Source organism: Pungitius pungitius, chromosome 6, assembly GCF_949316345.1.
Source record: "Pungitius pungitius chromosome 6, fPunPun2.1, whole genome shotgun sequence".
In the NCBI taxonomy this organism is placed as follows: Eukaryota; Metazoa; Chordata; class Actinopteri; order Perciformes; family Gasterosteidae; genus Pungitius; species Pungitius pungitius.
The window spans coordinates 5,017,231-5,044,188 of NC_084905.1; the positions used below are offsets into that span (position 1 = coordinate 5,017,231).

Here is a 26,958-nt window from a genome sequence, read left to right on the forward strand (position 1 = left end):
CTTTATGTTTTAATGTAATCAATAGATCAAATAATCCTTAATAGTACAGCTCAGATCTCACTGAACATGCAAGGACTCTCCCTGGAGGAAAAGAGGATGAAGACGGAGCTGTGGCTTCACTACTTATTCACGTTTACAGCATGTCTAATCTGTTAATCTGATTGGCTAGTGGCTGCTATGTTGTTTGCCTATTCTGACATACACCTGTGTCATGTCCAGAAAGACATCCTTCTTTTAATTTCCCTTCTGAAAGACCTCTAAAGGTGCAGAGTAATGTCTGAGCAATAACCATCAGACATAATTCCTGTTATGAACCAACTGAAGATCGGCAGACGGAATGTGGGACAGAACGGCAGAAGATATTAACAGAAAATCTGCCCACATCATGCATCCATTTAGAGTAATGGATGTAAAGCGTTTACTTATAGATTGGCGGGTGTTGTTTCAGAGCTTTTATAAATGGATGCTGAGTTACTTCTAAAAGCATGAGGGGAAAAATGAAGTATGAGCTAATGGTCTAAACGGTCACACACACACACACACACACACACCTTCAGTGATAAGAGCTATTGATCAATCAGAAAGAGATATGGGTTTAGATTATAGAGTGTGGCGAGGAGGTACATGAGGGAGGGAGAACTGAAAGGGGGGAGACAATGAGAATGAAGCAGAAATTGTATTTCTATGCATTTCCCCATCCAATCAAACTAGAAGCTAAACACTTTTATTTGCTTGAGCTGTCACCACTTACAGTATATCATGCAATGGAAGTACGGAATTATTAAAATACTATTTATCCAAAAGAACAAAGGTGTGTGTTTGTATGTACTCTATGTTGAAAGTGTAAGTTTCTGGATGCACAAGGCAAGGGATTAAGAAGAGATGAAGGTGATAAGATGAAAGTTTACACCTGAACACCTGAAACCCTGAAATACCTTTTGCAGCAAAGGACGCTCAGCCCTCTAAAGATAGAACCTGTCAGCCCACACATGTCCCCAATTCTACCCAGCGGCCCCATTTCAGAGAAAATGATTGACAGGAACTTATATTATTGCAGATTAATGTATGCTTAAGTAGATTCTGTTAGACAGCATTGAGCATTCTATGGAGAGCTACACTGCAGTAGTTCCCATCCTCATAAGGTGGACATCACATCACAGTTAATTCTTCTTTGATTTCCCTGGTGATGTAGAGTATTGTAGATGATCCCTGAAAAAGTATATGGCACAAGGGAGAAACCAATAAAGAGAAGATTGTCTGTGAGGGGATAGTTAAAACCAAGTATAAGCCACAATTTTCAGCATTTGTGTGGTATTTAACATACAAGTGAGCCATAACTGTTTGTCACTGCAAGCAGATACTTCAGTTGACATTTTACTTTGCCTCATTGTAGTTAATACACTGATGAAAACAGTAACCTTGTGCCTTACTGCCCATAAATGTTTCTGTATTAAGTCCAAACCTCAAGTCCATCCACTCGCTCTCTCTCTTCTCTCTCTCCTGCTTAATGTGCTGACGTAAAGCTTCCAACACTTGGTTAACAGACCCACCCAAACCCCGCTGCCACGTAGTCCTATAGATCGCTTAATGCATTGACTCAAGTGCAATTAGACATTATACATTACACATCAGCTGTAGTTAAATGTCATTGATATTCCATAATATAATTCTTACTTAAAATAAAATATGTTTAAGTATCCCATAAAGGTCATTGCATTTGTGACCATGTAGAGGACATAACCGAGGACACGTTGCATACAACTTTGTCACAAAGGCAGGGTATTCAAATCCCATAGAGTGTATATGCATTGTGGTTTATAGGGCGGGACACGCGGAGCATCTGCACAGAGAGAGGGGGCCTGAGGCTATTCTTGCTAGAGACAAACACACAGCAGTGTAGATGCATGTGTGATTACACACTCACGCTAACACAAACAGAACAGTAACCTCCACTAAATTATCAACTGTATCATCCGAAAAAAGCCTTTTCAAAGTAGTGTTAATAATAAACCATTTAACCGTTAACCGACAATAGACATTTTTACCTCTTAATTTTGCCAGTTTGCCAGACTAAGGAGAAAAAAAACCTAAGGAGAACCACTGGTCCACCTTGAAGTTTAACCCATAAGTGAGCCTGAGTTGTTGCTAACTTCAGGGTTAACCTCCTTCCCTTTAATCATCTGACAGCAGGCTAGATCTGGGCCGTAGTCTTGAGGAGCTGTAACATTTATTGACTGAAGAAGACGCACTGCACTGCTGCGTTCCACGTACTACGCCAGGCTTTAAACACACTGGCTGAAACCTATACAAAACACAGCAGGCAGTTGCCTGTTGGGCGCATAAAATGACTGATTTATGGTTTGTACACAAGTTATCTTTCAGTTAGGAACTTCAACCACAGCTCCCCTGCATGCAGGACACTTATGCTGTCGGTTAACACATTATGACATTTTGGTTGAACAGGGAAGGATGCAGAATGTGGTCTGATCATGTGATGTCTGTTCTAACGGTTCATTGGCTGGTCGGCTTGTTCTGCTCCAAAGGCCACAACATAATAGGAAGTGTGCATCAATCTTTAATGTGACATTTAACACACGCACACAAACGGACCCACACACACACACACACATGCGTGCACTCTCACACAGCGGATGTTGTTCAAGTTAATTGATTACATGTAAATGTGGACAGGAATATGTCTCATACAAAATGCCTGCCATGGTGAAAAATGTCTAAGTACTGCAACTTTCTCTCTCTTCCTGTCCACGTCCTCTTTTGCTTACTCATCCTTTTGACTGAGTTAAGACTCATTTGTCTAGCGGCCTGTATCAATCTATCACTTTAATTAATTTTCTTCGGCAAGGCCCCCGTTTAAATTTTCCAATCGGACCGTTTCCTTTTTTAGATGTACTCTGCAGTCTCACCTTCTTATTCCTATTTTCTTTTTGTTGTCTCTGAGTCCATACCTGGGAGATTCTCATCCAAATGGTGCGTTTCATTTGATTGCAAGAAGTGTTTTTGTTGGCATTTTAGCTAGTTCCAAAGTAAAAGTAACTGTTTGCTAAATTTCTTTAAATTCAAAGTAAAAAACATTAATCTAATTTTTTAAATACAGTGTTGTATTAGAAATCCAAAGGCAGTTAATTTGTGTACAGCTTTTCCTGAATAAATATCATGGTGCAAATATCAACAAGCATATTGTGAAAGTATTTCCAGGTGAATATGCTCCATAGCTATATTCACTACATCTGTGCTCGGGGCCTTTAAGAGTATAATGCATGTTTCTTACAGCAGCATATATATACGACTCCATTCATCACAGGGAATTTATCTCAACGTTGTGTATGTGTGGTGCACAATTATTCAAGCGCTACTTGCACAAAAAGTGGGACTTGAAGGAAAGGACTCCTCGTCTCTTCCTCCCTCCCCCCTCTCTCTTTTCCTTCCCACCCACACACACACACAGGCACATCGAATAAATCAGGCGCTGGACTTGTTATGGTGATTGACTGTGTGTCGTAATAGCTAGTGTATAATAGCATTTAGAAGCTGGTAAATAAATGAGACCTGTTTGAGAGAATCTTTTTTTTTCATGGTGGGTGGAAGAAAACACTTGCTTGTGTCTGTGCTGACACAGTTATATGGTACTTCTTAGGATGCTGGGCAATAACAGATCAATATTGCATTGTAACATTCTCTTCAATAACAAATGATGAATCTGCATCTTATAACACATCCTGGCACATGTGATTCACCGCCCTGAGATTGAGAACACGTTTAAGGGCTCTTTTGCTAAAACAGGGGAATCAATAGGCTCCATTTCACATGTGGCCTATTATATTGTATCCTAAACATAATGTGTACGTACTACTGCGCTGAATCGTTGAGCTGGTACTCGCGGGCTCGGCTGAAACACTCCTGGATGCCTGAGTCGGACCACAGGCGAATCATGGCGGAGAGCAGCTCAGCAGAGTAAGGCTCCGTGTCCTCCATACGACTGACCACGTCGCACACCATCTTAGCATCCGCCTGCAGGGAACACAAGAGGGTCGAAGCAGGAGGTGAGTATTCACTGAGGCCTCGAGGAGGAGCAGCGTCCTCTAAACTCTGATTGGTGCCGTAATCACATCAACCAGACAAAATGACATTAGCATGATTATTGTAAACGAACAAGCACCACAGACTGACATTGTCATTGTACAATGCATTTTGAGCAGTGTGCCATTTGAGATTGTTCCCCACAGTTCACACTTGAAGTGGAACACACATAACTTTAACAGTGATTAACCCAGAGTCAGTTAAGATGCAGAAACACACCAGAAAGCCGCCGCAGTTTATAGAGAGGCTGGAGTTAAAATTGTGGGCAAACGTCCAAGGAGATGCTAAAAATCAGCCTGCTGGACAGTGGTACAGTTTTCACCATAGCAGAGAGAGGTGGAGACTGAGGTGGAGACTGTCATCCTGGATATGAATCCACCCAAGCAAACAGAAGTTACTGTTACTAAATGTAGTTGAGGTTATATGAACCTCAAAGCCAATATGGTGCGTAAGGAACTTCCTACATTGATCATTTGCTAAAAGCACACTATACGACAAATGGTTCTTATTGTCACATTTGGTGTTATAAATGAGGACAGTGTTGGTGAAATTTAATATTGTACATTTTCATGCAAAGATTATGTTCTTCCACACATGAGTATATCAAAATTGGCATTTCCTTTATTCACTTACTTTGCAATTCCCTTACTATATAATGTACATCATCACATTGAATAATAACAACATGCAAACAGACATCTTTGAGCAGATATTAATGTCCACTTAGTTTTCTCTGTGATATTTACCCCGTTAGGAGTATGTTTACAATAGTAATGTTTACAATAAACACCGTTGAAGTTTCAGTCAAATTTAATTCTAACTGTTAAAGTCATGGGTAATAAATGCTGTCAGTTCAAAACTTATCCGATTAGGGGAATTGACAAAATAATAAAATAGCTGACAATGATAAATTAAAGCTAATGTTTATGGCAGTTCTAAAGATGATCCTCTGATGCCGATATGTGGTGAAACATTTTCATGGTAATAAAGCTTTGTGATAAACTATAATAACTTTATCTTAGGAACTTCCATTGCTATTAGTGAGATCCAATTCTAGTAAGTCATAATTCCAAAGATTCCAAATATACTTTTAAAGGTGACTCAAATCTGAAAAAAAAAAAATAAAATCTCCAACAAACCAATGATGTTACATTAAAATAATTTCAGCATGCTAAGAGAATGACATTCATACATAACTAATACCACACAGCATACCACACTGGTGTAGTTTCAACCAACAGATCATTTGTTTACTGTGGCCTCGGAAATATTTGGGTCAGCAAACTGAATACACACGTGGAGAAAATAATTGGTACCCTTCCGTTAAAATCCACAGTGAGACAACTTGAAACTGACAAAAGTAATAATGAATAAAAATTAACTAATTCAGACGTTTTTTTTCTTATGTGGCTCAATATAATTATTTATAAAAACAAACTAAAATGGTCTGGACAAATCAACGGTACCCTTAACTTAATATTTTGTTGCACTACCTTTTGAGGCAATCATTGCAATTAATTTCTGTAACTCTCAATGAGAATACGGTCCTCATCATGTTGGAGGACCCATCCACTGTGACTGGGACTAAGCTTTCTGGCACTGGGCAGCGCATTTTGCTTCAGAATGCCTTGATAGTCGTGATATTTCATTTTACCCTGAACAGATTCAAAACACCCGATGCCAGATGCAGCAAAGCAGCCCCAGGCCAGAACGTAACCCTCCTCTTCCATGTTTCACAGTAGAGTGTTCTTTTCTTTATATGATTAGTTTTTGCGTCTGTGAACATAAAGCTGATGTTACTTGCCATAAAGCTCCAGTTTTGCCTCCTCTGTCAAAAGGACATTTCCCCAGAAGCTTTGTGGCTTGTCAATATGCATCTTTGCAAAATGTAGTCTTGTTTCCAACACTGCTGTCCTCGCTCGTCTTCTATGAATTCCACTTTGGCTCTAACAGCGACCGATGGTGCCATCTGACACTGACGTATCTCGACCATCAATCTTCCACTTACAGCCAGGTGCAGGGAGGCTACAGTCCCGTGGACCCTAAACTTCTGAAAATATGAAACTGTAGTCACAGAAACATTGAGTTGCTTGGAGAGAGATAGATATATATATATCCTTTAGTTTCAACATGCTTGTCTATAATGTTCTTTCTAATCCCCTTGAGACAACTCTCTCCTTGACTTTCTGTGGCCAATGGTCAGTGTGGTGCACACCAGGACACCAAACAGCCTTTCAATAGGCAGACTGACTGATTAGAAGCTTGAAGACAACTGTGATGCTTAGAGGACACACCTTAGTTTAACATGTCCTTACGGTAGAATTTGTATCTTTTCTAAATGGACAATCATTTTTGTCCAGGCCATTAGTAGTTGCAATATAAATATTCTGTGCAACATTATACCTGGTTAACTTCATCACTTGAACAATATAGCCTACATGTTTTTACTGATACAGGAAGAGGATGAGTGTCGTTATTCCCTTACTGTAATTCAATTCCATCCTTTATAGACTTATTAGATTGTACAGCACTCAGACAGAAATTAATAAAGGCCCGGACCCAGAGTTTCCACATACCCCTAAAAAGCAATCAGATAATAACAGACTACTCACAGAAGACTCACTCTGAAACACTCAATGCATGGAGGTCATTTGGTGCAACCAGCGTAGCCTAAATACCTTTAATTTACTCATGATTTCAAGTTGCTTGGCTAACCCCACTTAGAAAGTTCCACAAGGTAATTATGACCCACCGGACAAGATGTTACCTATAAAAAAAAGCCTTCATTCATTTGTCCAAATCTAACAGAGGACAACTTTGATATGACCATTTCGGAAAGGCATGTCCATTTATTATTTTGCTTTTCTTATTATGCCTCTATCCCCCTTTATAAAAAGCATTCTGTTTTACTTTAGCATTTTCTTGTCCCATTTCTCTGATTGGAATGTCATTAGTTTTGCGGAACAATGTCTGTTAGAAAGATTGTACTCGACACCGCTGTGAAATCATTGAACAGGACATTTATTAAATGCTTGCAAGCATGGAGCAGACCACACATACAAGACATGGATCAAGAATTCTTCCTTGTGCTTTGAGTTATATAGTCTAAGGTGACAAACATGACCCACTGGTTACCTCCACATCAAAGAGAGATAGCATTGTCATTCATGATTGGAGGAGATGGAATAGAAACTTTTGTTTTACCCTAGGCAATAAAACTTCACAACATAGCCAGATCCTGTTTCACAAATCATCCTTAACACCTGTTTATCTCAGGAACACCGTATCTCAGTTCAAGAGGTCACACACCCTCTGTCCTACTATAATCAACTTATTTTAAATTTCCCTACAATGGAATTATATTCATGCAAATCAATGTCCTTGTAAGATTCTGTGCCGATCTCTCCAGCACTGACATAAGTGAAAACTTTGACCTGACTGCGGGGCTGGAGGAAGTCAGAGGATCACCAAACTGCACAGGATTCACTCTCTAGATACCATAACAACCTGTTAGAATGGCCAAGGTAATCCATGAAATAGTTGTTGAGATACTTTGGTTTGGACCAAAGTGGTTAACCATGCCATTTGCATGTTGCAAAGCAAGTGACCCAAGTGCAGCAACCATATACAATATATTACATTCAAAAAGCCCGCTGCCTCTCAGCTTATGTTCATCACATACACAGAAGACTGATGTCCCCATTCAGGACTCCATTCAGGGTCTTCAAAAAGGCTGAAAACTCAGAGCTGCTGTTTGGTGCATATGCACAGACAACAGTCAGAGTTTTCCCCCCACCACACAAAGGCGTAGGGAGACGATCCTCTTGTCCACCGGGGTAAACTCCAATGTAGCAGCACTCAGCCGGGAACTTGTGAGTATCCCTACACCTGCCTGGCGCCTCACACCGTGTCCATCCCCTATCCGGGAGTGTGGTTCCAGATCTGAGGCTAAGCCCCACCAGATCCACCAGATCCAACTAATCCAACTGATCCAACTGATAACGCTCCACCTCTCGCACGGCAAAGACTTTGTAGGGAGGTCTTTGCCCTTAAATCCACTGGCTAAACTATAAATATTTGAGGCTAAATTGTAGTCGTCTCCAAAGGTTTGATAGGAGATTGATAGGATTTCAGTGAGACTCATTTCCTTTATTGTGGGCCGTTTGCTCCTTCCTCTCATCTAATCATACCAACTCATACCAGACTTCGCCCATTCCCTCTTTCAGCCATCAGCCTTTCTTCCATCACAATCATCTCGGTCATAGTCTCTTTGTATCTGACCTCTATCTACCCATTGCACTACACATTCCTTTTCCCATCTATCAGTTCTTCATCTCTTTTTCCATCTGTACCTGTAATTGTTAATTTTGTCCGTTTTCATTTGTCCTCCCCTCGCATCCTGTTTCGAGTTTTTTTCCCCTCTCCTTTCCACCAATATTTCATCTCTTTTTAGTCCAAACCGTCATCCCCCCCCTCTGGTTCTCTCCTGGCCCACCCTTCTTTGGTCAGTTAATTGTGCTTACCTCCTCTCATCCGTCTCTTATGTTTTTTGGTTGTTCTTGGCCTATAAATCACCTTCCCTGAGGTCAAAGCATAAACAAGCCATACACAAAATGGATTACACTTCTCCTGAATGTATGGAAAAGACTGGTAGCGACCACACACAAGAGAGAGAGAGAAACCTGTTTGTGTAAAATGAACTCTTACTTTGAATAAAAAAGCTTAACTACTAAGAAATGAATCTGCTGATAATGAAATCTGTTGAAATCAAAGCAATGCCATTGATCCGTGTAAGGCCATCAATAGGAATTATATTGATGCAAATCAAGGCGTATGAACGCCAGCGTAGGGATTTCCTCATTGGTAGCTACACATCTGCTCATACAGCTGTGCTGCAAGATATCCCTCAAATAGTCATTCGTACAGCCAGTTTTACTTCATGTTGCTGACGGTAGTGTTGATTAATGTATACGTGTGTTTGTGTGTGTGCGTCTTATCATACACAAGGACGGCTTTAAATCCCTGCTTGGACAGTGAAAAGGCAATTGTGCCACCATCATCATCATCATCACCACCACTGTCACCGTGCTCCTCATCACTCCCACATCCTCTGCATCTGTTCTTTTCTCTCCCTCCTTACTTTATCCCTCCATTCAATTAGCAATTACAGCTTACTGTAGGAGCTCTTATATCTTATTTCTCTGTTATTGTCTCTAGCCAGTCATCCAACTTAAGTTTCTCAGTACATGCAACACCTCTTTATCTGCCCTACAGTGTACATGTCTTATGTCATGCATGTGTGACTGAAGGTCAAAGGTAGCAGCTGAGCTGGATCTGGGTTGGTCCGCGGTGGGCCGCTGCCCGAGGACCCCGACTGGAGTCCAATGGAGTTTCTGATAAAACGGCATAATTTTATCTGATTCGTGTGGAATCCAGCCCACTGACACAGATACCAACTATAAAAAAGCAAGTGTCCTTTATTACTCCCAGTGGGACAACTATTCTCTGAATTTAACTACCGTGAAGGCGCCCGGGGAGCAGTTAGGGGTTAGGTGTCTCGTTCAGGGACACTTCGACGCAGGACATGTAGCAGCTGAGATTCAAACTCTCTACTTGCGCCACAGTAGATCCCAAAGGAATCATTACGGATGGTGTGGTTTACTTATTTGGGTCATATCAAAGCATCAGTGATACATTGAGACCTCACAGTAACTCTGAATTAAAAAAAGATGAATTTCAAGTTCTGTGTCCTGTCCTCTTTGATTTTATTTCCTTGTATTTGCTGTAACAATTTAGAACGTCCTCCACCCTACGTCCTTCCCCCATTTCCTTTTGGTCGGGTCTGTTCAGAATCAGAAACATGTATTTGGTAAGTATGTTGGACATTTAAGGAAATTGTCATGGTGGGTAGTGCAAATGTGGAATAAAAGAGAATAATGTACACTTACATAGGAGTACAGAAGGGTGAGCTCTTCTCAAGCTTAGCACATTTAATGAAATTTTAATCGAATTATCAAATAAATAATCGTCCCATCAATTTATCATCAATTGATTTTCAAAACAATTGTTAGATACAACTAACCTTCCTACTAGACACACAGTACAGATAAGGCTGATGGAAAGGTCATTGGTTTTCTGGGTATTTGCAAATCAAATGTTAACCTGATGGTGGCGCTAGAAACAAAACGAGGGGATCAACAACGTTTTTACCATTTCTCTGGAAGGGAAAGATGAAGGTCTGCAATTTCTCAACAACCACAGGGTGGATTAATCGGCACATGTTCTTCCATCTGGACTGAAGTAAGACTGACCTACAGAACTATTCTTGGAACCATGCTGCCAGCTAGCAGGGCAAAAACCAACTGGACTCATTGGTGTACTAACTAACTAATAATAAAGGTACAGCAAATGTGACTCATACATATCTTTGCTGTTTCTTTACTGATATTTCCTAATTTCCTGTAATGCTTATCGGCTTGAACGATCTGCAAAACATTCATCTGCACCGCCTAGCTGAGAGAAAGAATAAATGTTTTTTTGTCACCCCTGTGTGTGTGTGTGTGTGTGTGCGTGCGCGCGCGAGTCCTCTGTCCACCACTGCTAGGCTACTGACTTGAGGTGCTCAAACACCTCCTGAAGCATTACAGTTCAAATCCCTACCATTTGCTTTCTTCTCATTTACTGATGATACATATGCATTGAAATGAACGGAGAAAGAATCAGCAGACATGGAGATGCAGATGTTTGAAGAGTGTGGAATGTGATTTAAATTCATGGCTGTCCTCAGGGGGAACTCTGTCCTCTATTTATCTGTCCAGACGTTTTTTACAAAAAGCAAGAGTCCAACTACAAGTCAAGAGGATCATTAGATTGACTTTCATATCTCGCCGCTTCCCAACCACCATAAAGTCTGCAGTTGAGGCTTACGGACTTTGAAACATACCACTGTTTTTGAACCAACTCCAGGGCAATACTTGATATCTACATTAATCATTCTAATATTCAGATGAAACACTTGGATGCCTCACTTCCTCTGCTGATTCTGTACTGCTACAAAGTATTCAGCTTCTCTTACATGTGTCAGTCAGCTGTGCATGGTATCCGCCACCACATGTGGTCAAATGGAAAAATTAGCTGGTCAAGCTAAGACTGAACTGAAACCCCCCAGTCAACCGAAACCGTTCGCCCGCCTACTACCCCCCCTGAAGTTCTAGTCCTAGGGAAAACACTGTACTATTTAACAAACTGTTGTGTCAAATGAACATGAAAAGTGGCTGGATGTGATTGCTGACTCTGTGGTCATACTGTCTTCATCAAAGAGTTGGTGCAGTGACAATATGCACGAGCTACAACTTCACTCATATCTGCTCCAAAATGACACACAGAACAGTGTGACATTAAACTGAAGCGCTCACCCTCCGTGATCCTGCGTGGTTGCAATCCCACAATCTAATTTGATGTACATGGGTTTCGGCCTGGGAGTAAGCTCTGTTCCAGCTTCCTGGTGCTCTGTCCACTCTGGGCAGCCGTACAATGCCTGATATGGAAGGTGTCTGTGTGCGTACATTTGCGAGTGTGGGTATGAATGAGGTGCAGAGAGAAGAAACTGAGCCTGTATTCTGTTTTTTGTGTCTCCGTGTGTGTGTGTGTGTGTGTGTGCTCAGAGTGCGTTCCATTTATAAGTCCTGGGCAGTGGGCCACAGACACACTTAAAAGCCACAGTCCGAGCCAAGGATACGGTCTAAAAAGACATATTGGAAGGCACAGGGCTACTGCATGTGTGCGTATGTGTACGTCTGTGTGTGTGTGTGTGTGTTGAAACCTTGTGCGATGGTAATGGACAAGACAAGCAAAGTGAAAATTAATGGTGCAACGAATCATGAACCTGACAGATAAAAGACTGGATGCATGCCTGACATGGGTTGGACATGACCGAAACAAGTGCTAATGCTAATTAGCGATCCTCTATTACTAACGAACGATTTAATTTCATTCCAACCCGACTTCAGTGGGGTAATGACCAAGAATGTGCGGGATGCTTGTGTCTGACACGTAAAAAGCTCGTTGTTTCCTTCATATCGGCAGCGCTGTTGCTGGTCACCTATTACTTACCGGCCGGTCCTCAGAGGGGAGGGGGTTCATCGCCATGACTTGGTTAGTCTAAAAGTAGCTTGCGAGCCTGAAAAGTGTGGGCACCCCTGGTCTAGAAGGTTGTAGACAATTATTTGTTTTTTTGCAAGCCTTTCAAAAATTCTTAGTCACTTTGAAATCTGTAAATCACAAATACTAAATAGGCCTGTGCAACAAAACTACTCAGTTAAGCAAAAGATCATGGTTAGCGTATTAGCTTGTTTTGGGTGCTAATGTTGCCACCAGAGGCTGACAGACTTTGCAATAAATCCTTTTCTGATCTAATGTAACTTATGTCGGATTTACCACAAACAAAAAGAGAACAATATTAAATGCGGGAAAAAAAAACAAGCATAAGAGAAACAGACAAAGTGATAACGGATAAGAAACAAGTGCGTGTGTGTGTTTGTTGACGTCACAGTGAGCCTCAGCCATCAGATAGCTTGGAGAGAAATCATAAGTGGCTCCATCAACAATCTGTTCTCACTCGTCTCTTACAGTCTTGACTTTATCATTCCTTCTCCCGACAAACCACACATGACGTGACCGTAATCCAATGGCTACAATAAACAAAAATAGTAACACAGACACACACTTTACACGTATGGTTTTGTGCCTCTTGTCCTTCTCCACCTCCTGCACGCTTTATCTCGAGCCCTTCGCTTTATCTCTTTCCTCTTCTCCTCCATCGTCGGCTGGCAAGACCCCACCCTCTCACTCAGTCGCTCTGTCTCGCTCTCTCACTTCCTCTGCATTATGCGACTCTCAGCTGCAGTTGCCATAGTGACCATCCTCTTTTCCCAGGAATGCAGTCCCCCCCCCCCTTATCTCTCACTCTCCCCATCATCTACTGTGCTGCACCCTGCTCCTCCTCCATCAGCATCATCCCTCAATCCCGCTTTCTATACAGCTTCTTGAGAAAGATGGACTTTCGACGCATCGTACTCGCTTAGTACGCGCAGTGCCTTCTTAACCCTCTCCCCCGCCCGGCCTTTCTCTTCCTCCCTCTCTTTAGCAGTTGCTTAATAATGGAAGTGATAAAATATTAAATTGTTGTTCAGCCCTCCTGGAGACCACCCCAATGGAGCCTCAACACACACACACACACACACACGCACGCCATGTTTTGCTCCGGTGGAACACCTTTAACTACAACCACATATGGGGCATGTACAGTACTTGCTGTTATAAGCGTGGTTTGTTAAAACACTTAGTCAATAGCAGCCAGAGAGCACTGTTAAAAAAAAAAAAAAAATCAATCACACTGTAGCCACCTTAACACCCAGAGACAGAGCTGGAGGAGCAGGGCCGGCTTTCCATGCAATCATAAGCATACACGTGTACGTGTACGGGTGTAGCAAAACATTATGTATGCAAAACCTTTGTTGCAAGCCAGTATATTTATGAGGCTACTGTCCATCTACACCTTTTATGGAGGACAGAATTGGAGCAATGGCAAAATAGGATCAAATTGCAGCATCAAATGGTGGATGTGCAATGAGCTTCATTAGCACTTGTTCAAAACATGGAAAATTTGTTCATTAAATGAACAGTAAAAAGAATGAGGCGGGATGTTTGTACACAACGACCATGAAATCTGATCAGCCCAAAGCTTCACAACCCTGTTGAGGATGTTTTGAGAGACCAGTTTGAGCCAAGTGTGGGGAATTTGTATAAACGGAAAATGATGTTGTGTATGTTAATGTTGCTATTCAAAATAACAACTTTGATATTTACACAAGCTGGGATTTTAAAGGACGTCTATTGGTTTTTGTAATAAAACTGTTTAATCCCCCCAAAAAATGGTTTTATAAGATAACAGCACATTCTTTAATCCTAAATATATATGAAATCCTATCATAATTAATTATTCCTAGTTAATTTTGAATCGTTTCATTTCCTCTATCATAATGCATAGAAAACCCATTGGTAGATAAATAGTTGTATTGCTATGGAGATAATCAGGTCTGCTGTGTCCCACCTGCACATAATCACCACTGCACGTACACTATCAAACAACTGTGAATGACAACATGAATGCTCCTGTAAAACCAACTGTAATTAATGTAAGACAGTAACAAATCGGCCACAAATGGTAACAATGGTAAGAAGGTAAAGGCAAGACCCACACACACTCTCACTAACCTGCTGTCCTGGTTCTTCTCATCACAGTTCTGTTTGCCTGACCCAGAATATGTGTGACCTTCAGCCTTTGTTGAGCAATGTTATTGCTGCCGAGTAAAAACAGTGCTTGCTTGTTTTCTAGTGTTAAAAACAGCAGTTTAGTGGATTGTTTTTTCATAGTCCCAATCCTTTGACAGGTGGGAAGTTTGCCGCCGTGTTCTCATTGGGATTATTAAGTCACAGAGCCAGAGAGAAGGGTTTTGTTGTTGCTAAATTGTTTCTCCACACAGCAGTAGGTAGGGGATCAATATACATCTATATCGGTGTTGGTTTGAAGTGAGCCCCGCCCCCTCCCCCTTTAACAGTCACCCTTTGTGCTCTGAGCACTCTCTTCTCACTTTGTCTCTTGTTTAGTATCAGTCTCCGTCCAATCTGCCGATCCGTCACTCACAGCCTCTTTCCTCTCACACCTCATCTATACTTAGATCCAACTGTGAGCTGTCACCCCTACACTTTCCAAACATACCATGCACATGCGCGGACGCGGCACACGCACACACAAACACACACACACACACCAAAACGTAACTCATCCACATACAGTAATAGAAACTCAGATGAATAGTGAACATAAAAGTACTTTATCAGACCTCAGATAAGCCGGAAAATGAGAGATAATCAAACCCGGCACACCTCCGTTCCTCACACACATACAAAGGAAGACCATGAGCGATACAGGAAGCAAAGACAAACAGGAGAAGATGTACAATATTTAGGATAACTAGTAGTTCCTCGTTTTGGGTGTTGGTTCTCTGGCAGCTTAGCGAGCTAATTACACACATTTTAGATGTGTGTATTGCTGCTTGTGTGTGTATATGTGTGTCCTACTCTCATCAGTCCCAACCAGTGTTGATTTTCAGAGGCAGTTCGTTCCTGCACACTTGTGGCTCTTAAAAGACATGTGCATTCTTAAGGAAAGTATATTTGAAGTAAAAAGAGATGGATGGGGAGGCAGCGGCTGATCGAAATGGAGTTATCTTGATGTTTAATTCCTGACTGGAGTTAACAAGCTCTGTCAGACTTGACCCACCACACGACAAACATTGTCAAATGTCATTACAATTATTATGGCAAATGTATCAATTTAGCTGTTTGTTGCATGGCTTACCAATATTAATGCATTTTCATTCAACATTATACAGCTGAAATGTAATGAAAATGAAGAGGCCACTATGTTTGAATTCAGATTCTAAAAAAGCAAAGATGTGTTTCTTATTTGCAAGTTAATGGAACTCATTGGGTTCTGGGGTAATGATTGGATGAAACATGGAGTATGAAGACAGCAGGACAATAGACAAAATTATCAAAACAGTTAAACCGTCAAAGGCCAAAAAAATAAAAATACGTTTTGAAGCAAAATTCTGCACTTTGCTAAAATACATAACTCAGTTGATCCAAACCTGGTTTTATTTATTGCAAATGTCCAAGTCTGGAAAGGCTTACTTCTTTCTTTATAGCATGTTAGCTGTTGTTGAATTCTAACACAGAGTACATGTTTTCCTGAGAAACATGAATAATACATGCATCAAATGTGAATCCATGCAGTGACTGCAGCATTATGCAGTGGAATACAGAGCCTGTGTTTGCTGAGCAAGAGCGAGACAGAAGAAGAGGGGGAGAGACGGAGAGATGCAGAAGAGGAGAGGTAAGAGTATAAAAATGAGAGGGCAGACAATTTGTTGGGGCCCTTTTTCCCAACCAATAGCATGTGAACAGACGAGGCCAAAACACAGCATCCAATCACATGTAAGATAGGTGGTCAGGTGACGACATGGCTGCGTGTTCCGAAGAGGCGGCCGGCAAGCCTGGTTGCTACGGTAACTGGTTGGTATCCTAGAGACTGGCAAAAGGGCTTATAGAAAACTGAATGGTAAGACATGCAGAGAAAAGACAGCGACGGAAAAGACAAAACCTCACGCAATATCCGTAGGATTTAGATGAGCACACACACACAGTTTGATATAACCTGTACCTACGTGGGTGTGTGCACATTTGGGGCAGTTGTGGCCATTAGAGATAAGAGCTGTTGAATTAGATTATCTTATTTTCACAGCTACAAACACACACCTGTCCACACACGGCACACACAGCAAAGACAGCGCTACCATAGCCTGGCCTGATGCTTTATTGAGCTGTAATTAATAACAATCACTCAAATACATGAGTTCTACTTATAATATTTCTGTGTACGTCTATGAATTTGCTGAATAAAAGTGTGCCAATTTGACTGTGTGTCTATATTAGATCACATTCTACTCAATTTTGCATGTGCCGATCTTGCTTTAAAAAAGCTTTAACAGCATATTTTCTGTGTGTGTCTTGTTGAATAGCAGAGCAGGTCTCCAAGGAATAATTGTACATGTATCACCATTGTTCGCTTTGGACAACATCAGAAGTGTGACGTTGTATCATTAATGTGATGATCAAACATAAGTGGTTACATGGTAAGTGATGGTGCGAAGGGAATGAGGTAAAGTGACGAATGAGAAAGTTTCTCCCAGTGGCGTAGCCAAGTCTCTGACACATACTTCTTTGTTAAAATTAAGTCCTCAGAATACCGGCTTTGATCTTATCAGAAAGATTTTTTTTTAGGTGGAGTCTGTTTTAATTTTCTCCTTTTCTCCCAGTCACACGAGAAGTGGGAAAATCTTTGTCTGACAAACGCACACCAACATTTTCATTTACAGATGCACGCTCCCTGTCGTGCACGTGGGGTTGATCCCCACATAGTGGTAGGGGGAAACACCAAAAATGCATGTACTGTATGTCATTGGTTTGACCTCGACTGCCTGTGCTTGGCTGGTGAAGCTCAGTGTTGAGTGTGTGAGTGTGCGGATGTGATGGTGTGTTGGTTCATAAGTCCTATGAATGCTAACGCACCTCTGGATCCTCATTCTGATAATGATAGAGCCATGCACCCTTTGGGCAGAACTTTTCAGCGGTGCAGGACTGGAAAGCAGCAGTGATGCACACAAACACACATTTCTCTCATTACTCTGGCCGATTCAAGCTGCCTCCCCACCTCCACCCCCCTATTCTCTGAGCTCCCATAGAAAAATTGAGGCGAAGCTGCTTTGGCCGGAAAAGCACCCAATCTCACGCAGAGGGCAGCATGGAGACACATTACTGTACGCATGACAGAACTCATACAGAACGCGCTAAAGCAGTGAAAGAACACATCAAGCCAAACAGACATGAAGTCTTGCTTGCTCTCTCTCTCTCTCTCTCTCTCTCTCGTCCTCCCTCTGTATCCTGCCGCACTTCCTCTGCGTGTCACCCTACTCAACACAACAGCCTCCAGTTTGCTCTTTATCGCCATTATCGAGGCCTTCAGCGCCATCGTGTCACTATGTTTGTGTGTCTGTTAATACGTGCGCTGTGAGAAAACATTAGGGAGCATGAATCAGGAACGGTAGACATGCTACCCCTTCAGATTAACATGTTGAGCCAAAAATGACACCACAGTGAACCACATTTCCTCTGCCACCTGCAGCCATTATTTTTACTTCAGCAGAAAGAAAGAACATCCAGATCTGCCAGTTCAGGAAACCACAGCGCTTCTAACAAAGCTCAATAGAACAATAAAAAGTACATACAGGAGTTTTACTTGCAAGAAGCTGAACAGAAAAACGGTCCTGAGACTCCTGTCCTATGGTACAAAGATTGTCATTTTTTTTGCCTGCCAGCTGCAGAATAATAGATACTTCTCTATGAAAGTTCCACTTCACTGTCATCTAGGGCAGGGATTCCCAAAGTGTGGTGCGCGCACCCCTGGGGGTGCGCGAGCTGCGACCAGGGGGTGCGCGAGAGGAAAAATCTAATGGCGGTCCCTTACATTTTTTTAAAGCAAAATTGGAGGAGTTGCAGAAAAGCCGTTGCAGTTTAATTCATGCATTGGGTCTACGAAAGACGCATTACGGGCTTCATATCCGCTCAGTTACACAGTAGGGAGAAAGGGGCTGCCGCACACAATTGCCGAAGACGTGTGTTTGCCAGCGGCAAAAGAAATGGTGGAGTGTATGATTGGAGAGAAAGAGGCAAAAAAGTTGGACGGCGCATTGATGCCATGTCTAAAGACATCCTGGCTGTACGTACGTACCTCACTCGCTCTCGCTCTCACTCGCTCTCTCTCTCTCTCTCTCTCTCTCTCTGCAGGCTGAGCGACTTTTGCACTAACCGTGCTTTTTGTTACTGAGCCTGTGTTGATGTTAGTATTGTCATGCGTGTTCTGGTTATTTGCGCATGTTTAAACATGAGTCTTTATATGACGATAAAACAACGTTTTGTTGCGTTTTTTTTAAAGTGTGAATTGGGGGTGCGCCAACCCGGTCGGGACATGGAAGGGGGTGCGCAGGAAAAAAAGTTTGGGAACCGCTGATCTAGGGTGTTTTAGGCATTAGAGTTTGTGAAATGAGTCCCCTCACTGTTATACGGACTACATGCATGTTGGTGTGTGTGTATGTGTGTGTGTGTGTGTGTGTGAGAGAGAAAAGAGGTGAGTGTTAACACACACAAATATGCTGGTTTAGACTGAATGGAGAGTTGGGGGCAGAATTGGGAAGCAGGAGGAAGAAAGAAAGGGACCGGATAAAGATGAAAGAGAGAGAGAGAAGGAAGAAGAGACGCAGTGAGAAAAGGGGAGGGAGAACACCAATGAGAATGGTTGAGAGGGGGAGTAAAGGAAGAGAGACTATTTAAAGTCCAGACACGTTGGGGCTCATGTTGTGTCATTGGCTAACACACTGACACACACAGGCCCTGAGGCCTTTCCATCGCTAGCTGATCAATAGAAGTAGCACTTAAGATTGCAGTACAAAAGGAGCCAGAGCGCGAGACTGAGGAAGGGCTTTTGAGGAAGACTTAGGAACATTCCAAGAGCTGCAAAGTCGGCTGGGCATCTTAAAGCCCTTCTAGTCATGATTAAATGATTTAAACCGCAGAAAAGGAAATTTTACGCTCAAAGAACGCTGTGCATCGGCTTAAAGAAAACGTTCCTTAAGTCACCTCCGTGGCTGCAAGGAATTCGCAGTTTAAATCATTCATGGACACACGGATAGTATATTAACTGAGATCCTGACAGATGCTGCATGTTTCTATAAATGTTTATTTAAGGCCCATGTTATTAACATAAATGGATGGACTGTAATCCTGAAATCCGGTTTGGCGTTCAACAGTCAGTGACGTTCATTGAAACACTGTTAGAAAATGACAGAGTGCTGCTCACATATGACATTGTTTTGATACGACACTGACAACTCTTCATAATAAGATGACAGGGACCTGAATCTGTGCCCGTGTCAATTCAGAGTTAAGGTGGTAACCAGGACACGTTCACAGCAGGGTGCCTGATATTAAAGTGAGGGGGTGGTTAGAGAAATTATATATCAGTGTTTCCCCTACCATTATAACAGGGGCTCGCCCCCCCCCCGGCTGAAAATTTGTGCAATAAAAAAAAAGAAAAAAACAGCGAGGCAGAGAGCACCAGTGACGACTAGCGCTCTGTCAGCCGAACCGTTTGCCTGACTAATACCCCCCCGTTGGCTTTGGCCGACTATAGCACCCCCCCAGTTGTAAACCTAGGGGGAACACAGAGTCTGAACCCCGTGTTCCACCACTATTTACTGCAGATTTGATTCAGCAAACATGCATTCTCTCTAATGTTGGAGACACGGATAGAGATGGGGAGGGATTGAGTGAGGGACAAGTGGACAGGATGCTGGGATAGATGGACTTGTGGTTCAGTGAAACTGGTCTTGTACATATAAGCCCCATACTCCCCACCCACATAAACACACAGGGGACACCCCATTTAGGGCTAAATTATTTATGGACAGACAGATGGAGCTTTTTATCAAGTTAATAATTAAAGAAAAATGAATTAGCGGGGGAGAGGGTGTGGGAGGGTTGAAGGAGAGACAAAAGAGTATTCTCAAACTAATTTAGAGACAACTACAACTAATTTACCATAAACCACGTTAAATAGAAGGGCTCTTCTTCAGTTACAGCACCTATTTCTCTATTCTTGTCTCGTGACCTTCATTAACTTTTATTATTATTTCTTCCCACATTAACAATGGTCGTATTCCTTTTCCCTTTAGCATCTCTTGCTCTCCCCTTCCTCTCAGGTGCCCGTGTTACCATGGCAACAGCTGACATCAGAATTAATCAGAGCGCTCACTTCTCTTGCAGCTACATGCAAACGCACGCACACGCACACACACACACACACACAGTGTCAGGTTGACATGACGCTGTCGTGATTACAGACTTCAGCTGACTCCATAACTGCAACACTTGTCAGTATCTTATAAGACGAACACAACAATAAAGAATGCAGGCTTTATTAACAGGAATGAATGCATTTTTTTACCCGTATCATTTCCTGGATGGTTATTGAAGTAATCTGAGAATCAAAGCAACGCTACTGAGAGTGCACTCTGCTGTCAGTAAAGAAACCTTTTTCTACCATCACTTTAATGCTGTGCATCATTCCCAGGAGGAATCCAGCCGATGGACCATGCCAGCACACTGCATTTGCATCATCTTGCATCAGAGTGCAACTAACGGGAACGTTAAATATAAAGGATTGTGTGTGTGTGTGTGTGTGGCATGCACTGATCAGAGCTGGGGAAACGTTTCTCCGATAGGACTCTTATGCGCTGTGAATGTAAGACTCTAACGCTGCTCTTGAAGTTGACAAAAACACAGTTCTATTGACCAAAGACAGGAAGAGAGAAGGCCAATGAGAGAAAGAGAGACTCATGCTGATGGTATTTGCTAACCTTCAATTAGCAGCAGAAGTCAGCAGGGCATTGATTAGCCTCTAAATGCCAGAGTGACGTGCACACCTCCACATCAAAAGACACACCCTCACATGCACAGATGCAACATTAATGTCACCGGGATAAGATGTTCAATGAACATTGTTCATGGACACCAAAGGTGCAACGACATCTGCAGCAATCTTGCATCACGATCACATCGACTGTGGGTTTGCACAGCAGGAAAGATGGCAGAAGCAATCATATATTTTCAAATGTCTTTTGTGTCATCCTCAGATGAAATGCAGGTTTTTTTTTTTACTTTGTATGCAACAATACAGGGGTTAATTGTGTCTGCATTCAATAGGGGGAAAGCTATTATGCAGCCATTGCTGAATGCTGAACTAATGACAACAAAAAACTATGGAGACATTTTTGCTGAGCAATTGGTTTCAAATCTGCTTTTTGAAAAATTTCCAATTTGAACATAACTGCACCAAGACTGCTCTACCCCCACGTATCTTACTTCAATCCTGGTCCCCCCTTTAATGGCCATCATACTCAATTGTGCATTTTAATGTATCACAAATAGGGAATGTAGAAGCAGGGCTGCAGCACAGTGTGCGTTTTCATAGTACGTTTACTGAATTATGTGGATTAAGTGGCAGCAACGAGAAAACGACTCGACCCTCCCCGGGTGACTGATCCGACCGGTATTTCTTTCAACAGTTTTTATTCAGTTCTCTTTTCTCAGCAGGGTTTCCTTCCTATTTCAGCCTTCTTCTCCCTTACCTCAAACTGCTCTCCCTCGGTGTGGCTTTTACTGGGCGAGAGCAGAAAAATGTGTCTTTTGACGAAAATAATTAACAGCATGTCGACTGTTGCTGTGTGTGATTGGATAAGAGTAGATAGCATGGCCGGAAAACAACTGAGTCAGAGTTTCACTACCTGGTCAACGACAAAGCACAAAGGCCAAGCACTCGCACAATATTCTCACATGCACACACCTGCAAAGTGACACTTGTGTACTTTTAAAATTCTCATATATGACTAGCTGGGCATACAGAAAAAAGGTGTCAAGAATGTTATTATCCCTTTTATTTGACAACACAATACGTTTTTGATCATGCCACTGATTTGTATCTAGTTGTTCAGCTTTACTAGCAGGGTGGGCTAAGCCATCAGCCAATCAGAGGGATTAGGAAAAGCACAGAACAAAGATATAAGTCATAACTGGTTTCATCCACAGATTATATTTTCTCACAGCTGATTCACTTAAACTAATGTCCGGGATAGCTGTTGTAAATACTGGATATTCCTTGTTGATACAAGTTGAGTCTGTGTGTTTCATTTTACATTTTGGACAAGCTTCGATCCAGAAATGAAAGTGCACCACTGGTAAACAGTACAGATAGCTAGTCTCCATGCTGACCTCACAATATGAAAATGCACAGTCAAATTCAAACGCAGCTGCTTTTTGCCCCTTTGAATCCCTCGTCCTTGATACACATACACAGCAAATAGCACAGAGGAAAACGCACACACAGCTGCAGCAATTGCTGCTTTCTAAATAAGAGCCAGTCATCAAATAAAGATTAAAGGGTCCTTCATAATTTACATCTACAAGACACAGCAGAGTCAGACACACACACACTTTCATTACACTTGCTGCGTGCCACATGTGTGTAGAGGGGAACGTGAACGTCACCAAGCAGAGAAACTGGGACAGAAAAAGGAGACTTGGTGGAAACAGAGTGCTGGAAGTGGCCCTCTGTGTTTCTATAAAGCTAATCTAAGGTAAACCCTTGGCTCAGAAAGGTTCTTCTGCAATTTTCTGTAGTGATCTCGGTAATATTTGTTCACATGGGTTTACTAAATGCACTTATTGTAAGTCGCTTTGGATAAAAGCGTCGGCTAAATGACATGTAATGTAAACTAGTACATCATAAAAAACATGGTTGTCGGTACCTTTAACACAAGATACTGGTCCTGCTTCAGCTTCCACAAAGTGTAAAGCACCGGGCAGACATGTCCACTGCATGGTCTACTGGACACGTTCTTTTCCCATAGTCAGCAAAATGTGTGGATTACTGAGCAAATGAGAGCCGTAACTCTCTTTAACAGTTGCACATCACCCTGATGGGTGGGCGGGCCCAAAAACCGAAGGTTGCTAACAAGCTAAACTAAGGTGCTGACCTAGCAAGTATTTAGATCCATCTTGTCCAACAATTATTTGCAAGATGCTTCATTAAGAGATTTGTCAGTTTCTATTTACATTGATTTTCAGGTTATTTTTTCCGGGCAGCATTGAACCAAAATGATGAATGACTATCACATCAGCCCATCCCTAAATGTAAATCATGTTTTCTATTTGGTTTTTACAAATTAGTTTTAATTACCAAGCTAGCAGATTGAGGCGTCCCCTGACCCAGTCCAATATATTGTCCAAACAATACAGCAGTCCTGCCCATCACAATAGTGTCTATATTGAGACAGATAAAATTAACAGTAACGTGCTATTTAAGTAATACTGGTGTACTCGAGGACAGTTTATTACATAGAATCGTCTCAAAGACGAGACACTTTTGTCCTATTAGGCCTTAGCAACAAAAGTCATCAGTGTTCCAACGCCTGCCTACAATGCCTGTTTTTATTCTCTCATGTTATGTTGGTTACTGCCTGGCTTACCGGTAGATGCACATATTATTATCCATTATATCCTCAGATTTTGTTTAAGACAACATTGTTTTCATTATTCTTCCCAGAGGCAACAAATACTTGTACCACTCTCACTAAACTTTATTCTTACAAGCTCTAAAATACTGTGGAAAATACGGACCAAACAGTTAACAACCAGTTAACAACAGAAGGCAGGATATTTACACTTGTGAGGTTTTGTATCACAGCAATGATATATGAACCTTTTAGGAAGGTGTTTATTTTTAGCCTGGCCTAATTAGCGACACCAGGAGTCGGCTGCCAAATTGAACATAGAACAGAGAAGAATCCAAACACAACAATTTCAAAAAGAGCATCAGTACGCAGCACTAAAGTCTAAACTGCGTGAAATAAAACCACTTCAAGTTTGACGGTCTGTAGGAGGTTTGTTCCATTTGTTTCAGCCTAAATTAAGTGAAAGAGCTCAAATCCACTTCTTTCACTGTAATTACAGTAATACATTTTCAACATCAATATTCAACCTTAAGTTTTTGTTGTTTTTATCAAGGGAAAAAAAGACTAGACTCTTTTCCCGTTGCCCGTGGTGGCGTAGGTCGTACTCTGAGTCAAACTCGAAAACTGGGTCAGTAAACATTAAAGATGTTAGAGTGGTTACATATCCAGTCTCACTTTGAAACTCAAACCAAAGTTAGTGATTGTTAGATTAGCGAACCGACTGTTTACAAAGATGTGCTTAAGACAATCAGCGAGGTACAAGATGAATGTGTGAGTGGAGTGCAGCATATTATTTTGAATGTTCTGTAAATTAATTAGTGCATGTGTTATCAGTTGTGAGGGGGGGGGGGGGTGTATTAATAGGCTGCATATAGTTATGTTTCAAAATAACTGAATAAAAAAAATAGGATTTATATAACAAAAAAAACACTCAACACCAAACAAATCAAACTCATGGATATTATAAGACCTAATAAATTCACTATATGCAGGACTGCACATTATTCTCCATTGCTGGTAATACAACCAAAAATGTAAAAAAAAAAATGGTATAACAACCCTCTTTCACATCACAGTGTATATCACCCTATTGCTTCTCAGTGTGTGTCTCAGTTTGCAAACAGCATATAATGTAAACAGTGCAGTCCCTTTGTCACTGGTTTGAACTGACAGTTATTGATGAATTTTGGAAAAAAGAGGACATTCTCACAGAGCACCAGATCCCTTCCCTCTGCACGCGCACACCCACATGCACACACACATGCACACACACCCCCTTAGGACCATCTCCAGCGCCATATTTCTCTTTCTGTGAATATGAAAACAGAGTCTCTGGGGTAACTAGCACACACTCCTTGAGAAAAGCGGACTAATGGGCACTTACAACATAAATGGCAGTTGCCTTCATGAGGGACTGATCCCAGGCCTGTGTGACCCAAGTGCCCACGTATCACACAAGACACAAGCCAGGAGGACCATCGCGTCACAACGTACCCGCTGAGACTTGAGCCAATGTAGAATCATAAGTTTGACCAGAATCAGACTGAGTGCAGATTTTCTAAAAACAAAACTTCACATTGTGGATAACCCTGTCTGGCCTCCACACCACATTCACGTTGTGTAATTAACCCTCAAGTTTTTATAAATAGTCTTTTTGTTGTACTGGCAAATTCCAAACTGGTCTGATAAGAGATTTCACGGAAGTACTGTAATAATAACGCTAATAATCCAGTATTGGCGGTATCCATTTGGAGTGAAAGGATATCTACTGGCCAACTTGGTTTGCATGTATGAAACGGTTCTACTGTTATGTTGTTCAAGGAATCATAGAGAGGAACCGCAGCCTCATGCACAAAGAGATGAATTTATATACTTTTTCACAGTCCCATTATTTTAGTCAAATGAATCCTGGAAGTCATTTTCTTTCTTACTCTTATGATTTCATAAAACAAGTCATACTCTGTTGTTTCTGTCCAGCTGTTTCAACCATAATTTCCTCTCAAATCACATTTCATGTTTCAGAAAACCACTGATTTGGTGTGTGTGTGTGTGTATGTGTATTTTCAATTTTTGCTAGTGAAGGCTTGCTCAGCAATCCAGCGCTGATGATTGGCGGCCTTGGTAACTGGGCACGAGGCATCACGGTCCCGCTTGTAGCGCTGCGGTGTTGTGTCGTGGCAAGACAGCTCCGTGTGCCTGTCAAATGATGCTGGCAGCACCGGTCTGGCAATCACAATGAGAAGGTAAACGAGAGTGTGTGTGTGTGTGTGTGTAGGTGGCTTTATAGAGGTACAGGGTGATTTGTGGTGGTCTGGCAGAGGACTGTGTATGTTGCCTCCCCTAAAGGCCTTTCTACACTGAGCCTTTCTGATGTTATGCACTGTGACATGTTTTTGCAGGCTTTACTCTAGAAAGCCCTGTTGGTTCCCAGACACACAAACGGGGAAGACAAGAGGGCAATGGAATAAGAGGTTGTAGCTAAATGGAGTGAAAAACAGAATTTGTTTTAGAACCAGTCAACTTATTTTACTAATATGACAAACTGAATATCTGTCAGTCGCAGTAGCAGCACCGTGAGGACTGAGCAGAGAATATAACACTTCTAATGGCACAAATGAAATGTTTTACAAACGTCAAACTCACTGCAGGAAAAGTTGCTGCAGCATTTTATAAAGAACTTTTTATTATTGTAGAATTACAAGATGTTTAAGTCTTGATGAAACCGCTAGCATGACCAAAATTGTATTGTGTACATAAATGTATTTATATGTATTCATATCAAAATATGTTTTTTAATTTTCTTGGAAATTTAAGAGAATTTTAAATAAGTATTAAATTGAAATAATTAGTCTATTAACTGTAAAATAGTTGCTGCCCTAATAGTTAGTCTTTGTGGGGGGTGTCTCTCTGTTGAGGGTCATCCAACCAAACATGTTGATGATACACACACTCTCGAGGAAGTGCCCGATGCTTGTTTCCTCCTCTCTAAGTATCACCATGACGTTACCGAGTAGGGCATTCATCCATTTTCTAAACCGCTTAGCGAGCTGGAGCCCATCCCAGTAGACATTGGACACATTCATGCTCATTTACACCTACAGGCGATTCAGAG

At 41.7% G+C, this 26,958-nt stretch overlaps 2 protein-coding genes across 4 annotated transcripts in view; one reads left to right on the plus strand and one right to left on the minus strand.

Annotated features, from left to right (window-relative positions):
* LOC119195887 (histone H2AX) overlaps nucleotides 1-26,958 on the plus strand; it is a 207,132-nt gene that overhangs the window by 108,721 nt on the left and 71,453 nt on the right. The window lies entirely within an intron of this gene.
* gnao1a (guanine nucleotide binding protein (G protein), alpha activating activity polypeptide O, a) overlaps nucleotides 1-26,958 on the minus strand; it is a 65,089-nt gene that overhangs the window by 16,604 nt on the left and 21,527 nt on the right. For all 3 annotated transcript variants that reach the window (XM_037451161.2, XM_037451159.2, XM_037451160.2), the window contains exon 4: nucleotides 3,869-4,029. In XM_037451161.2, coding sequence (XP_037307058.1) covers nucleotides 3,869-4,029 — 161 coding nt within the window. The remainder of the gene's footprint in view (nucleotides 1-3,868; nucleotides 4,030-26,958) is intronic.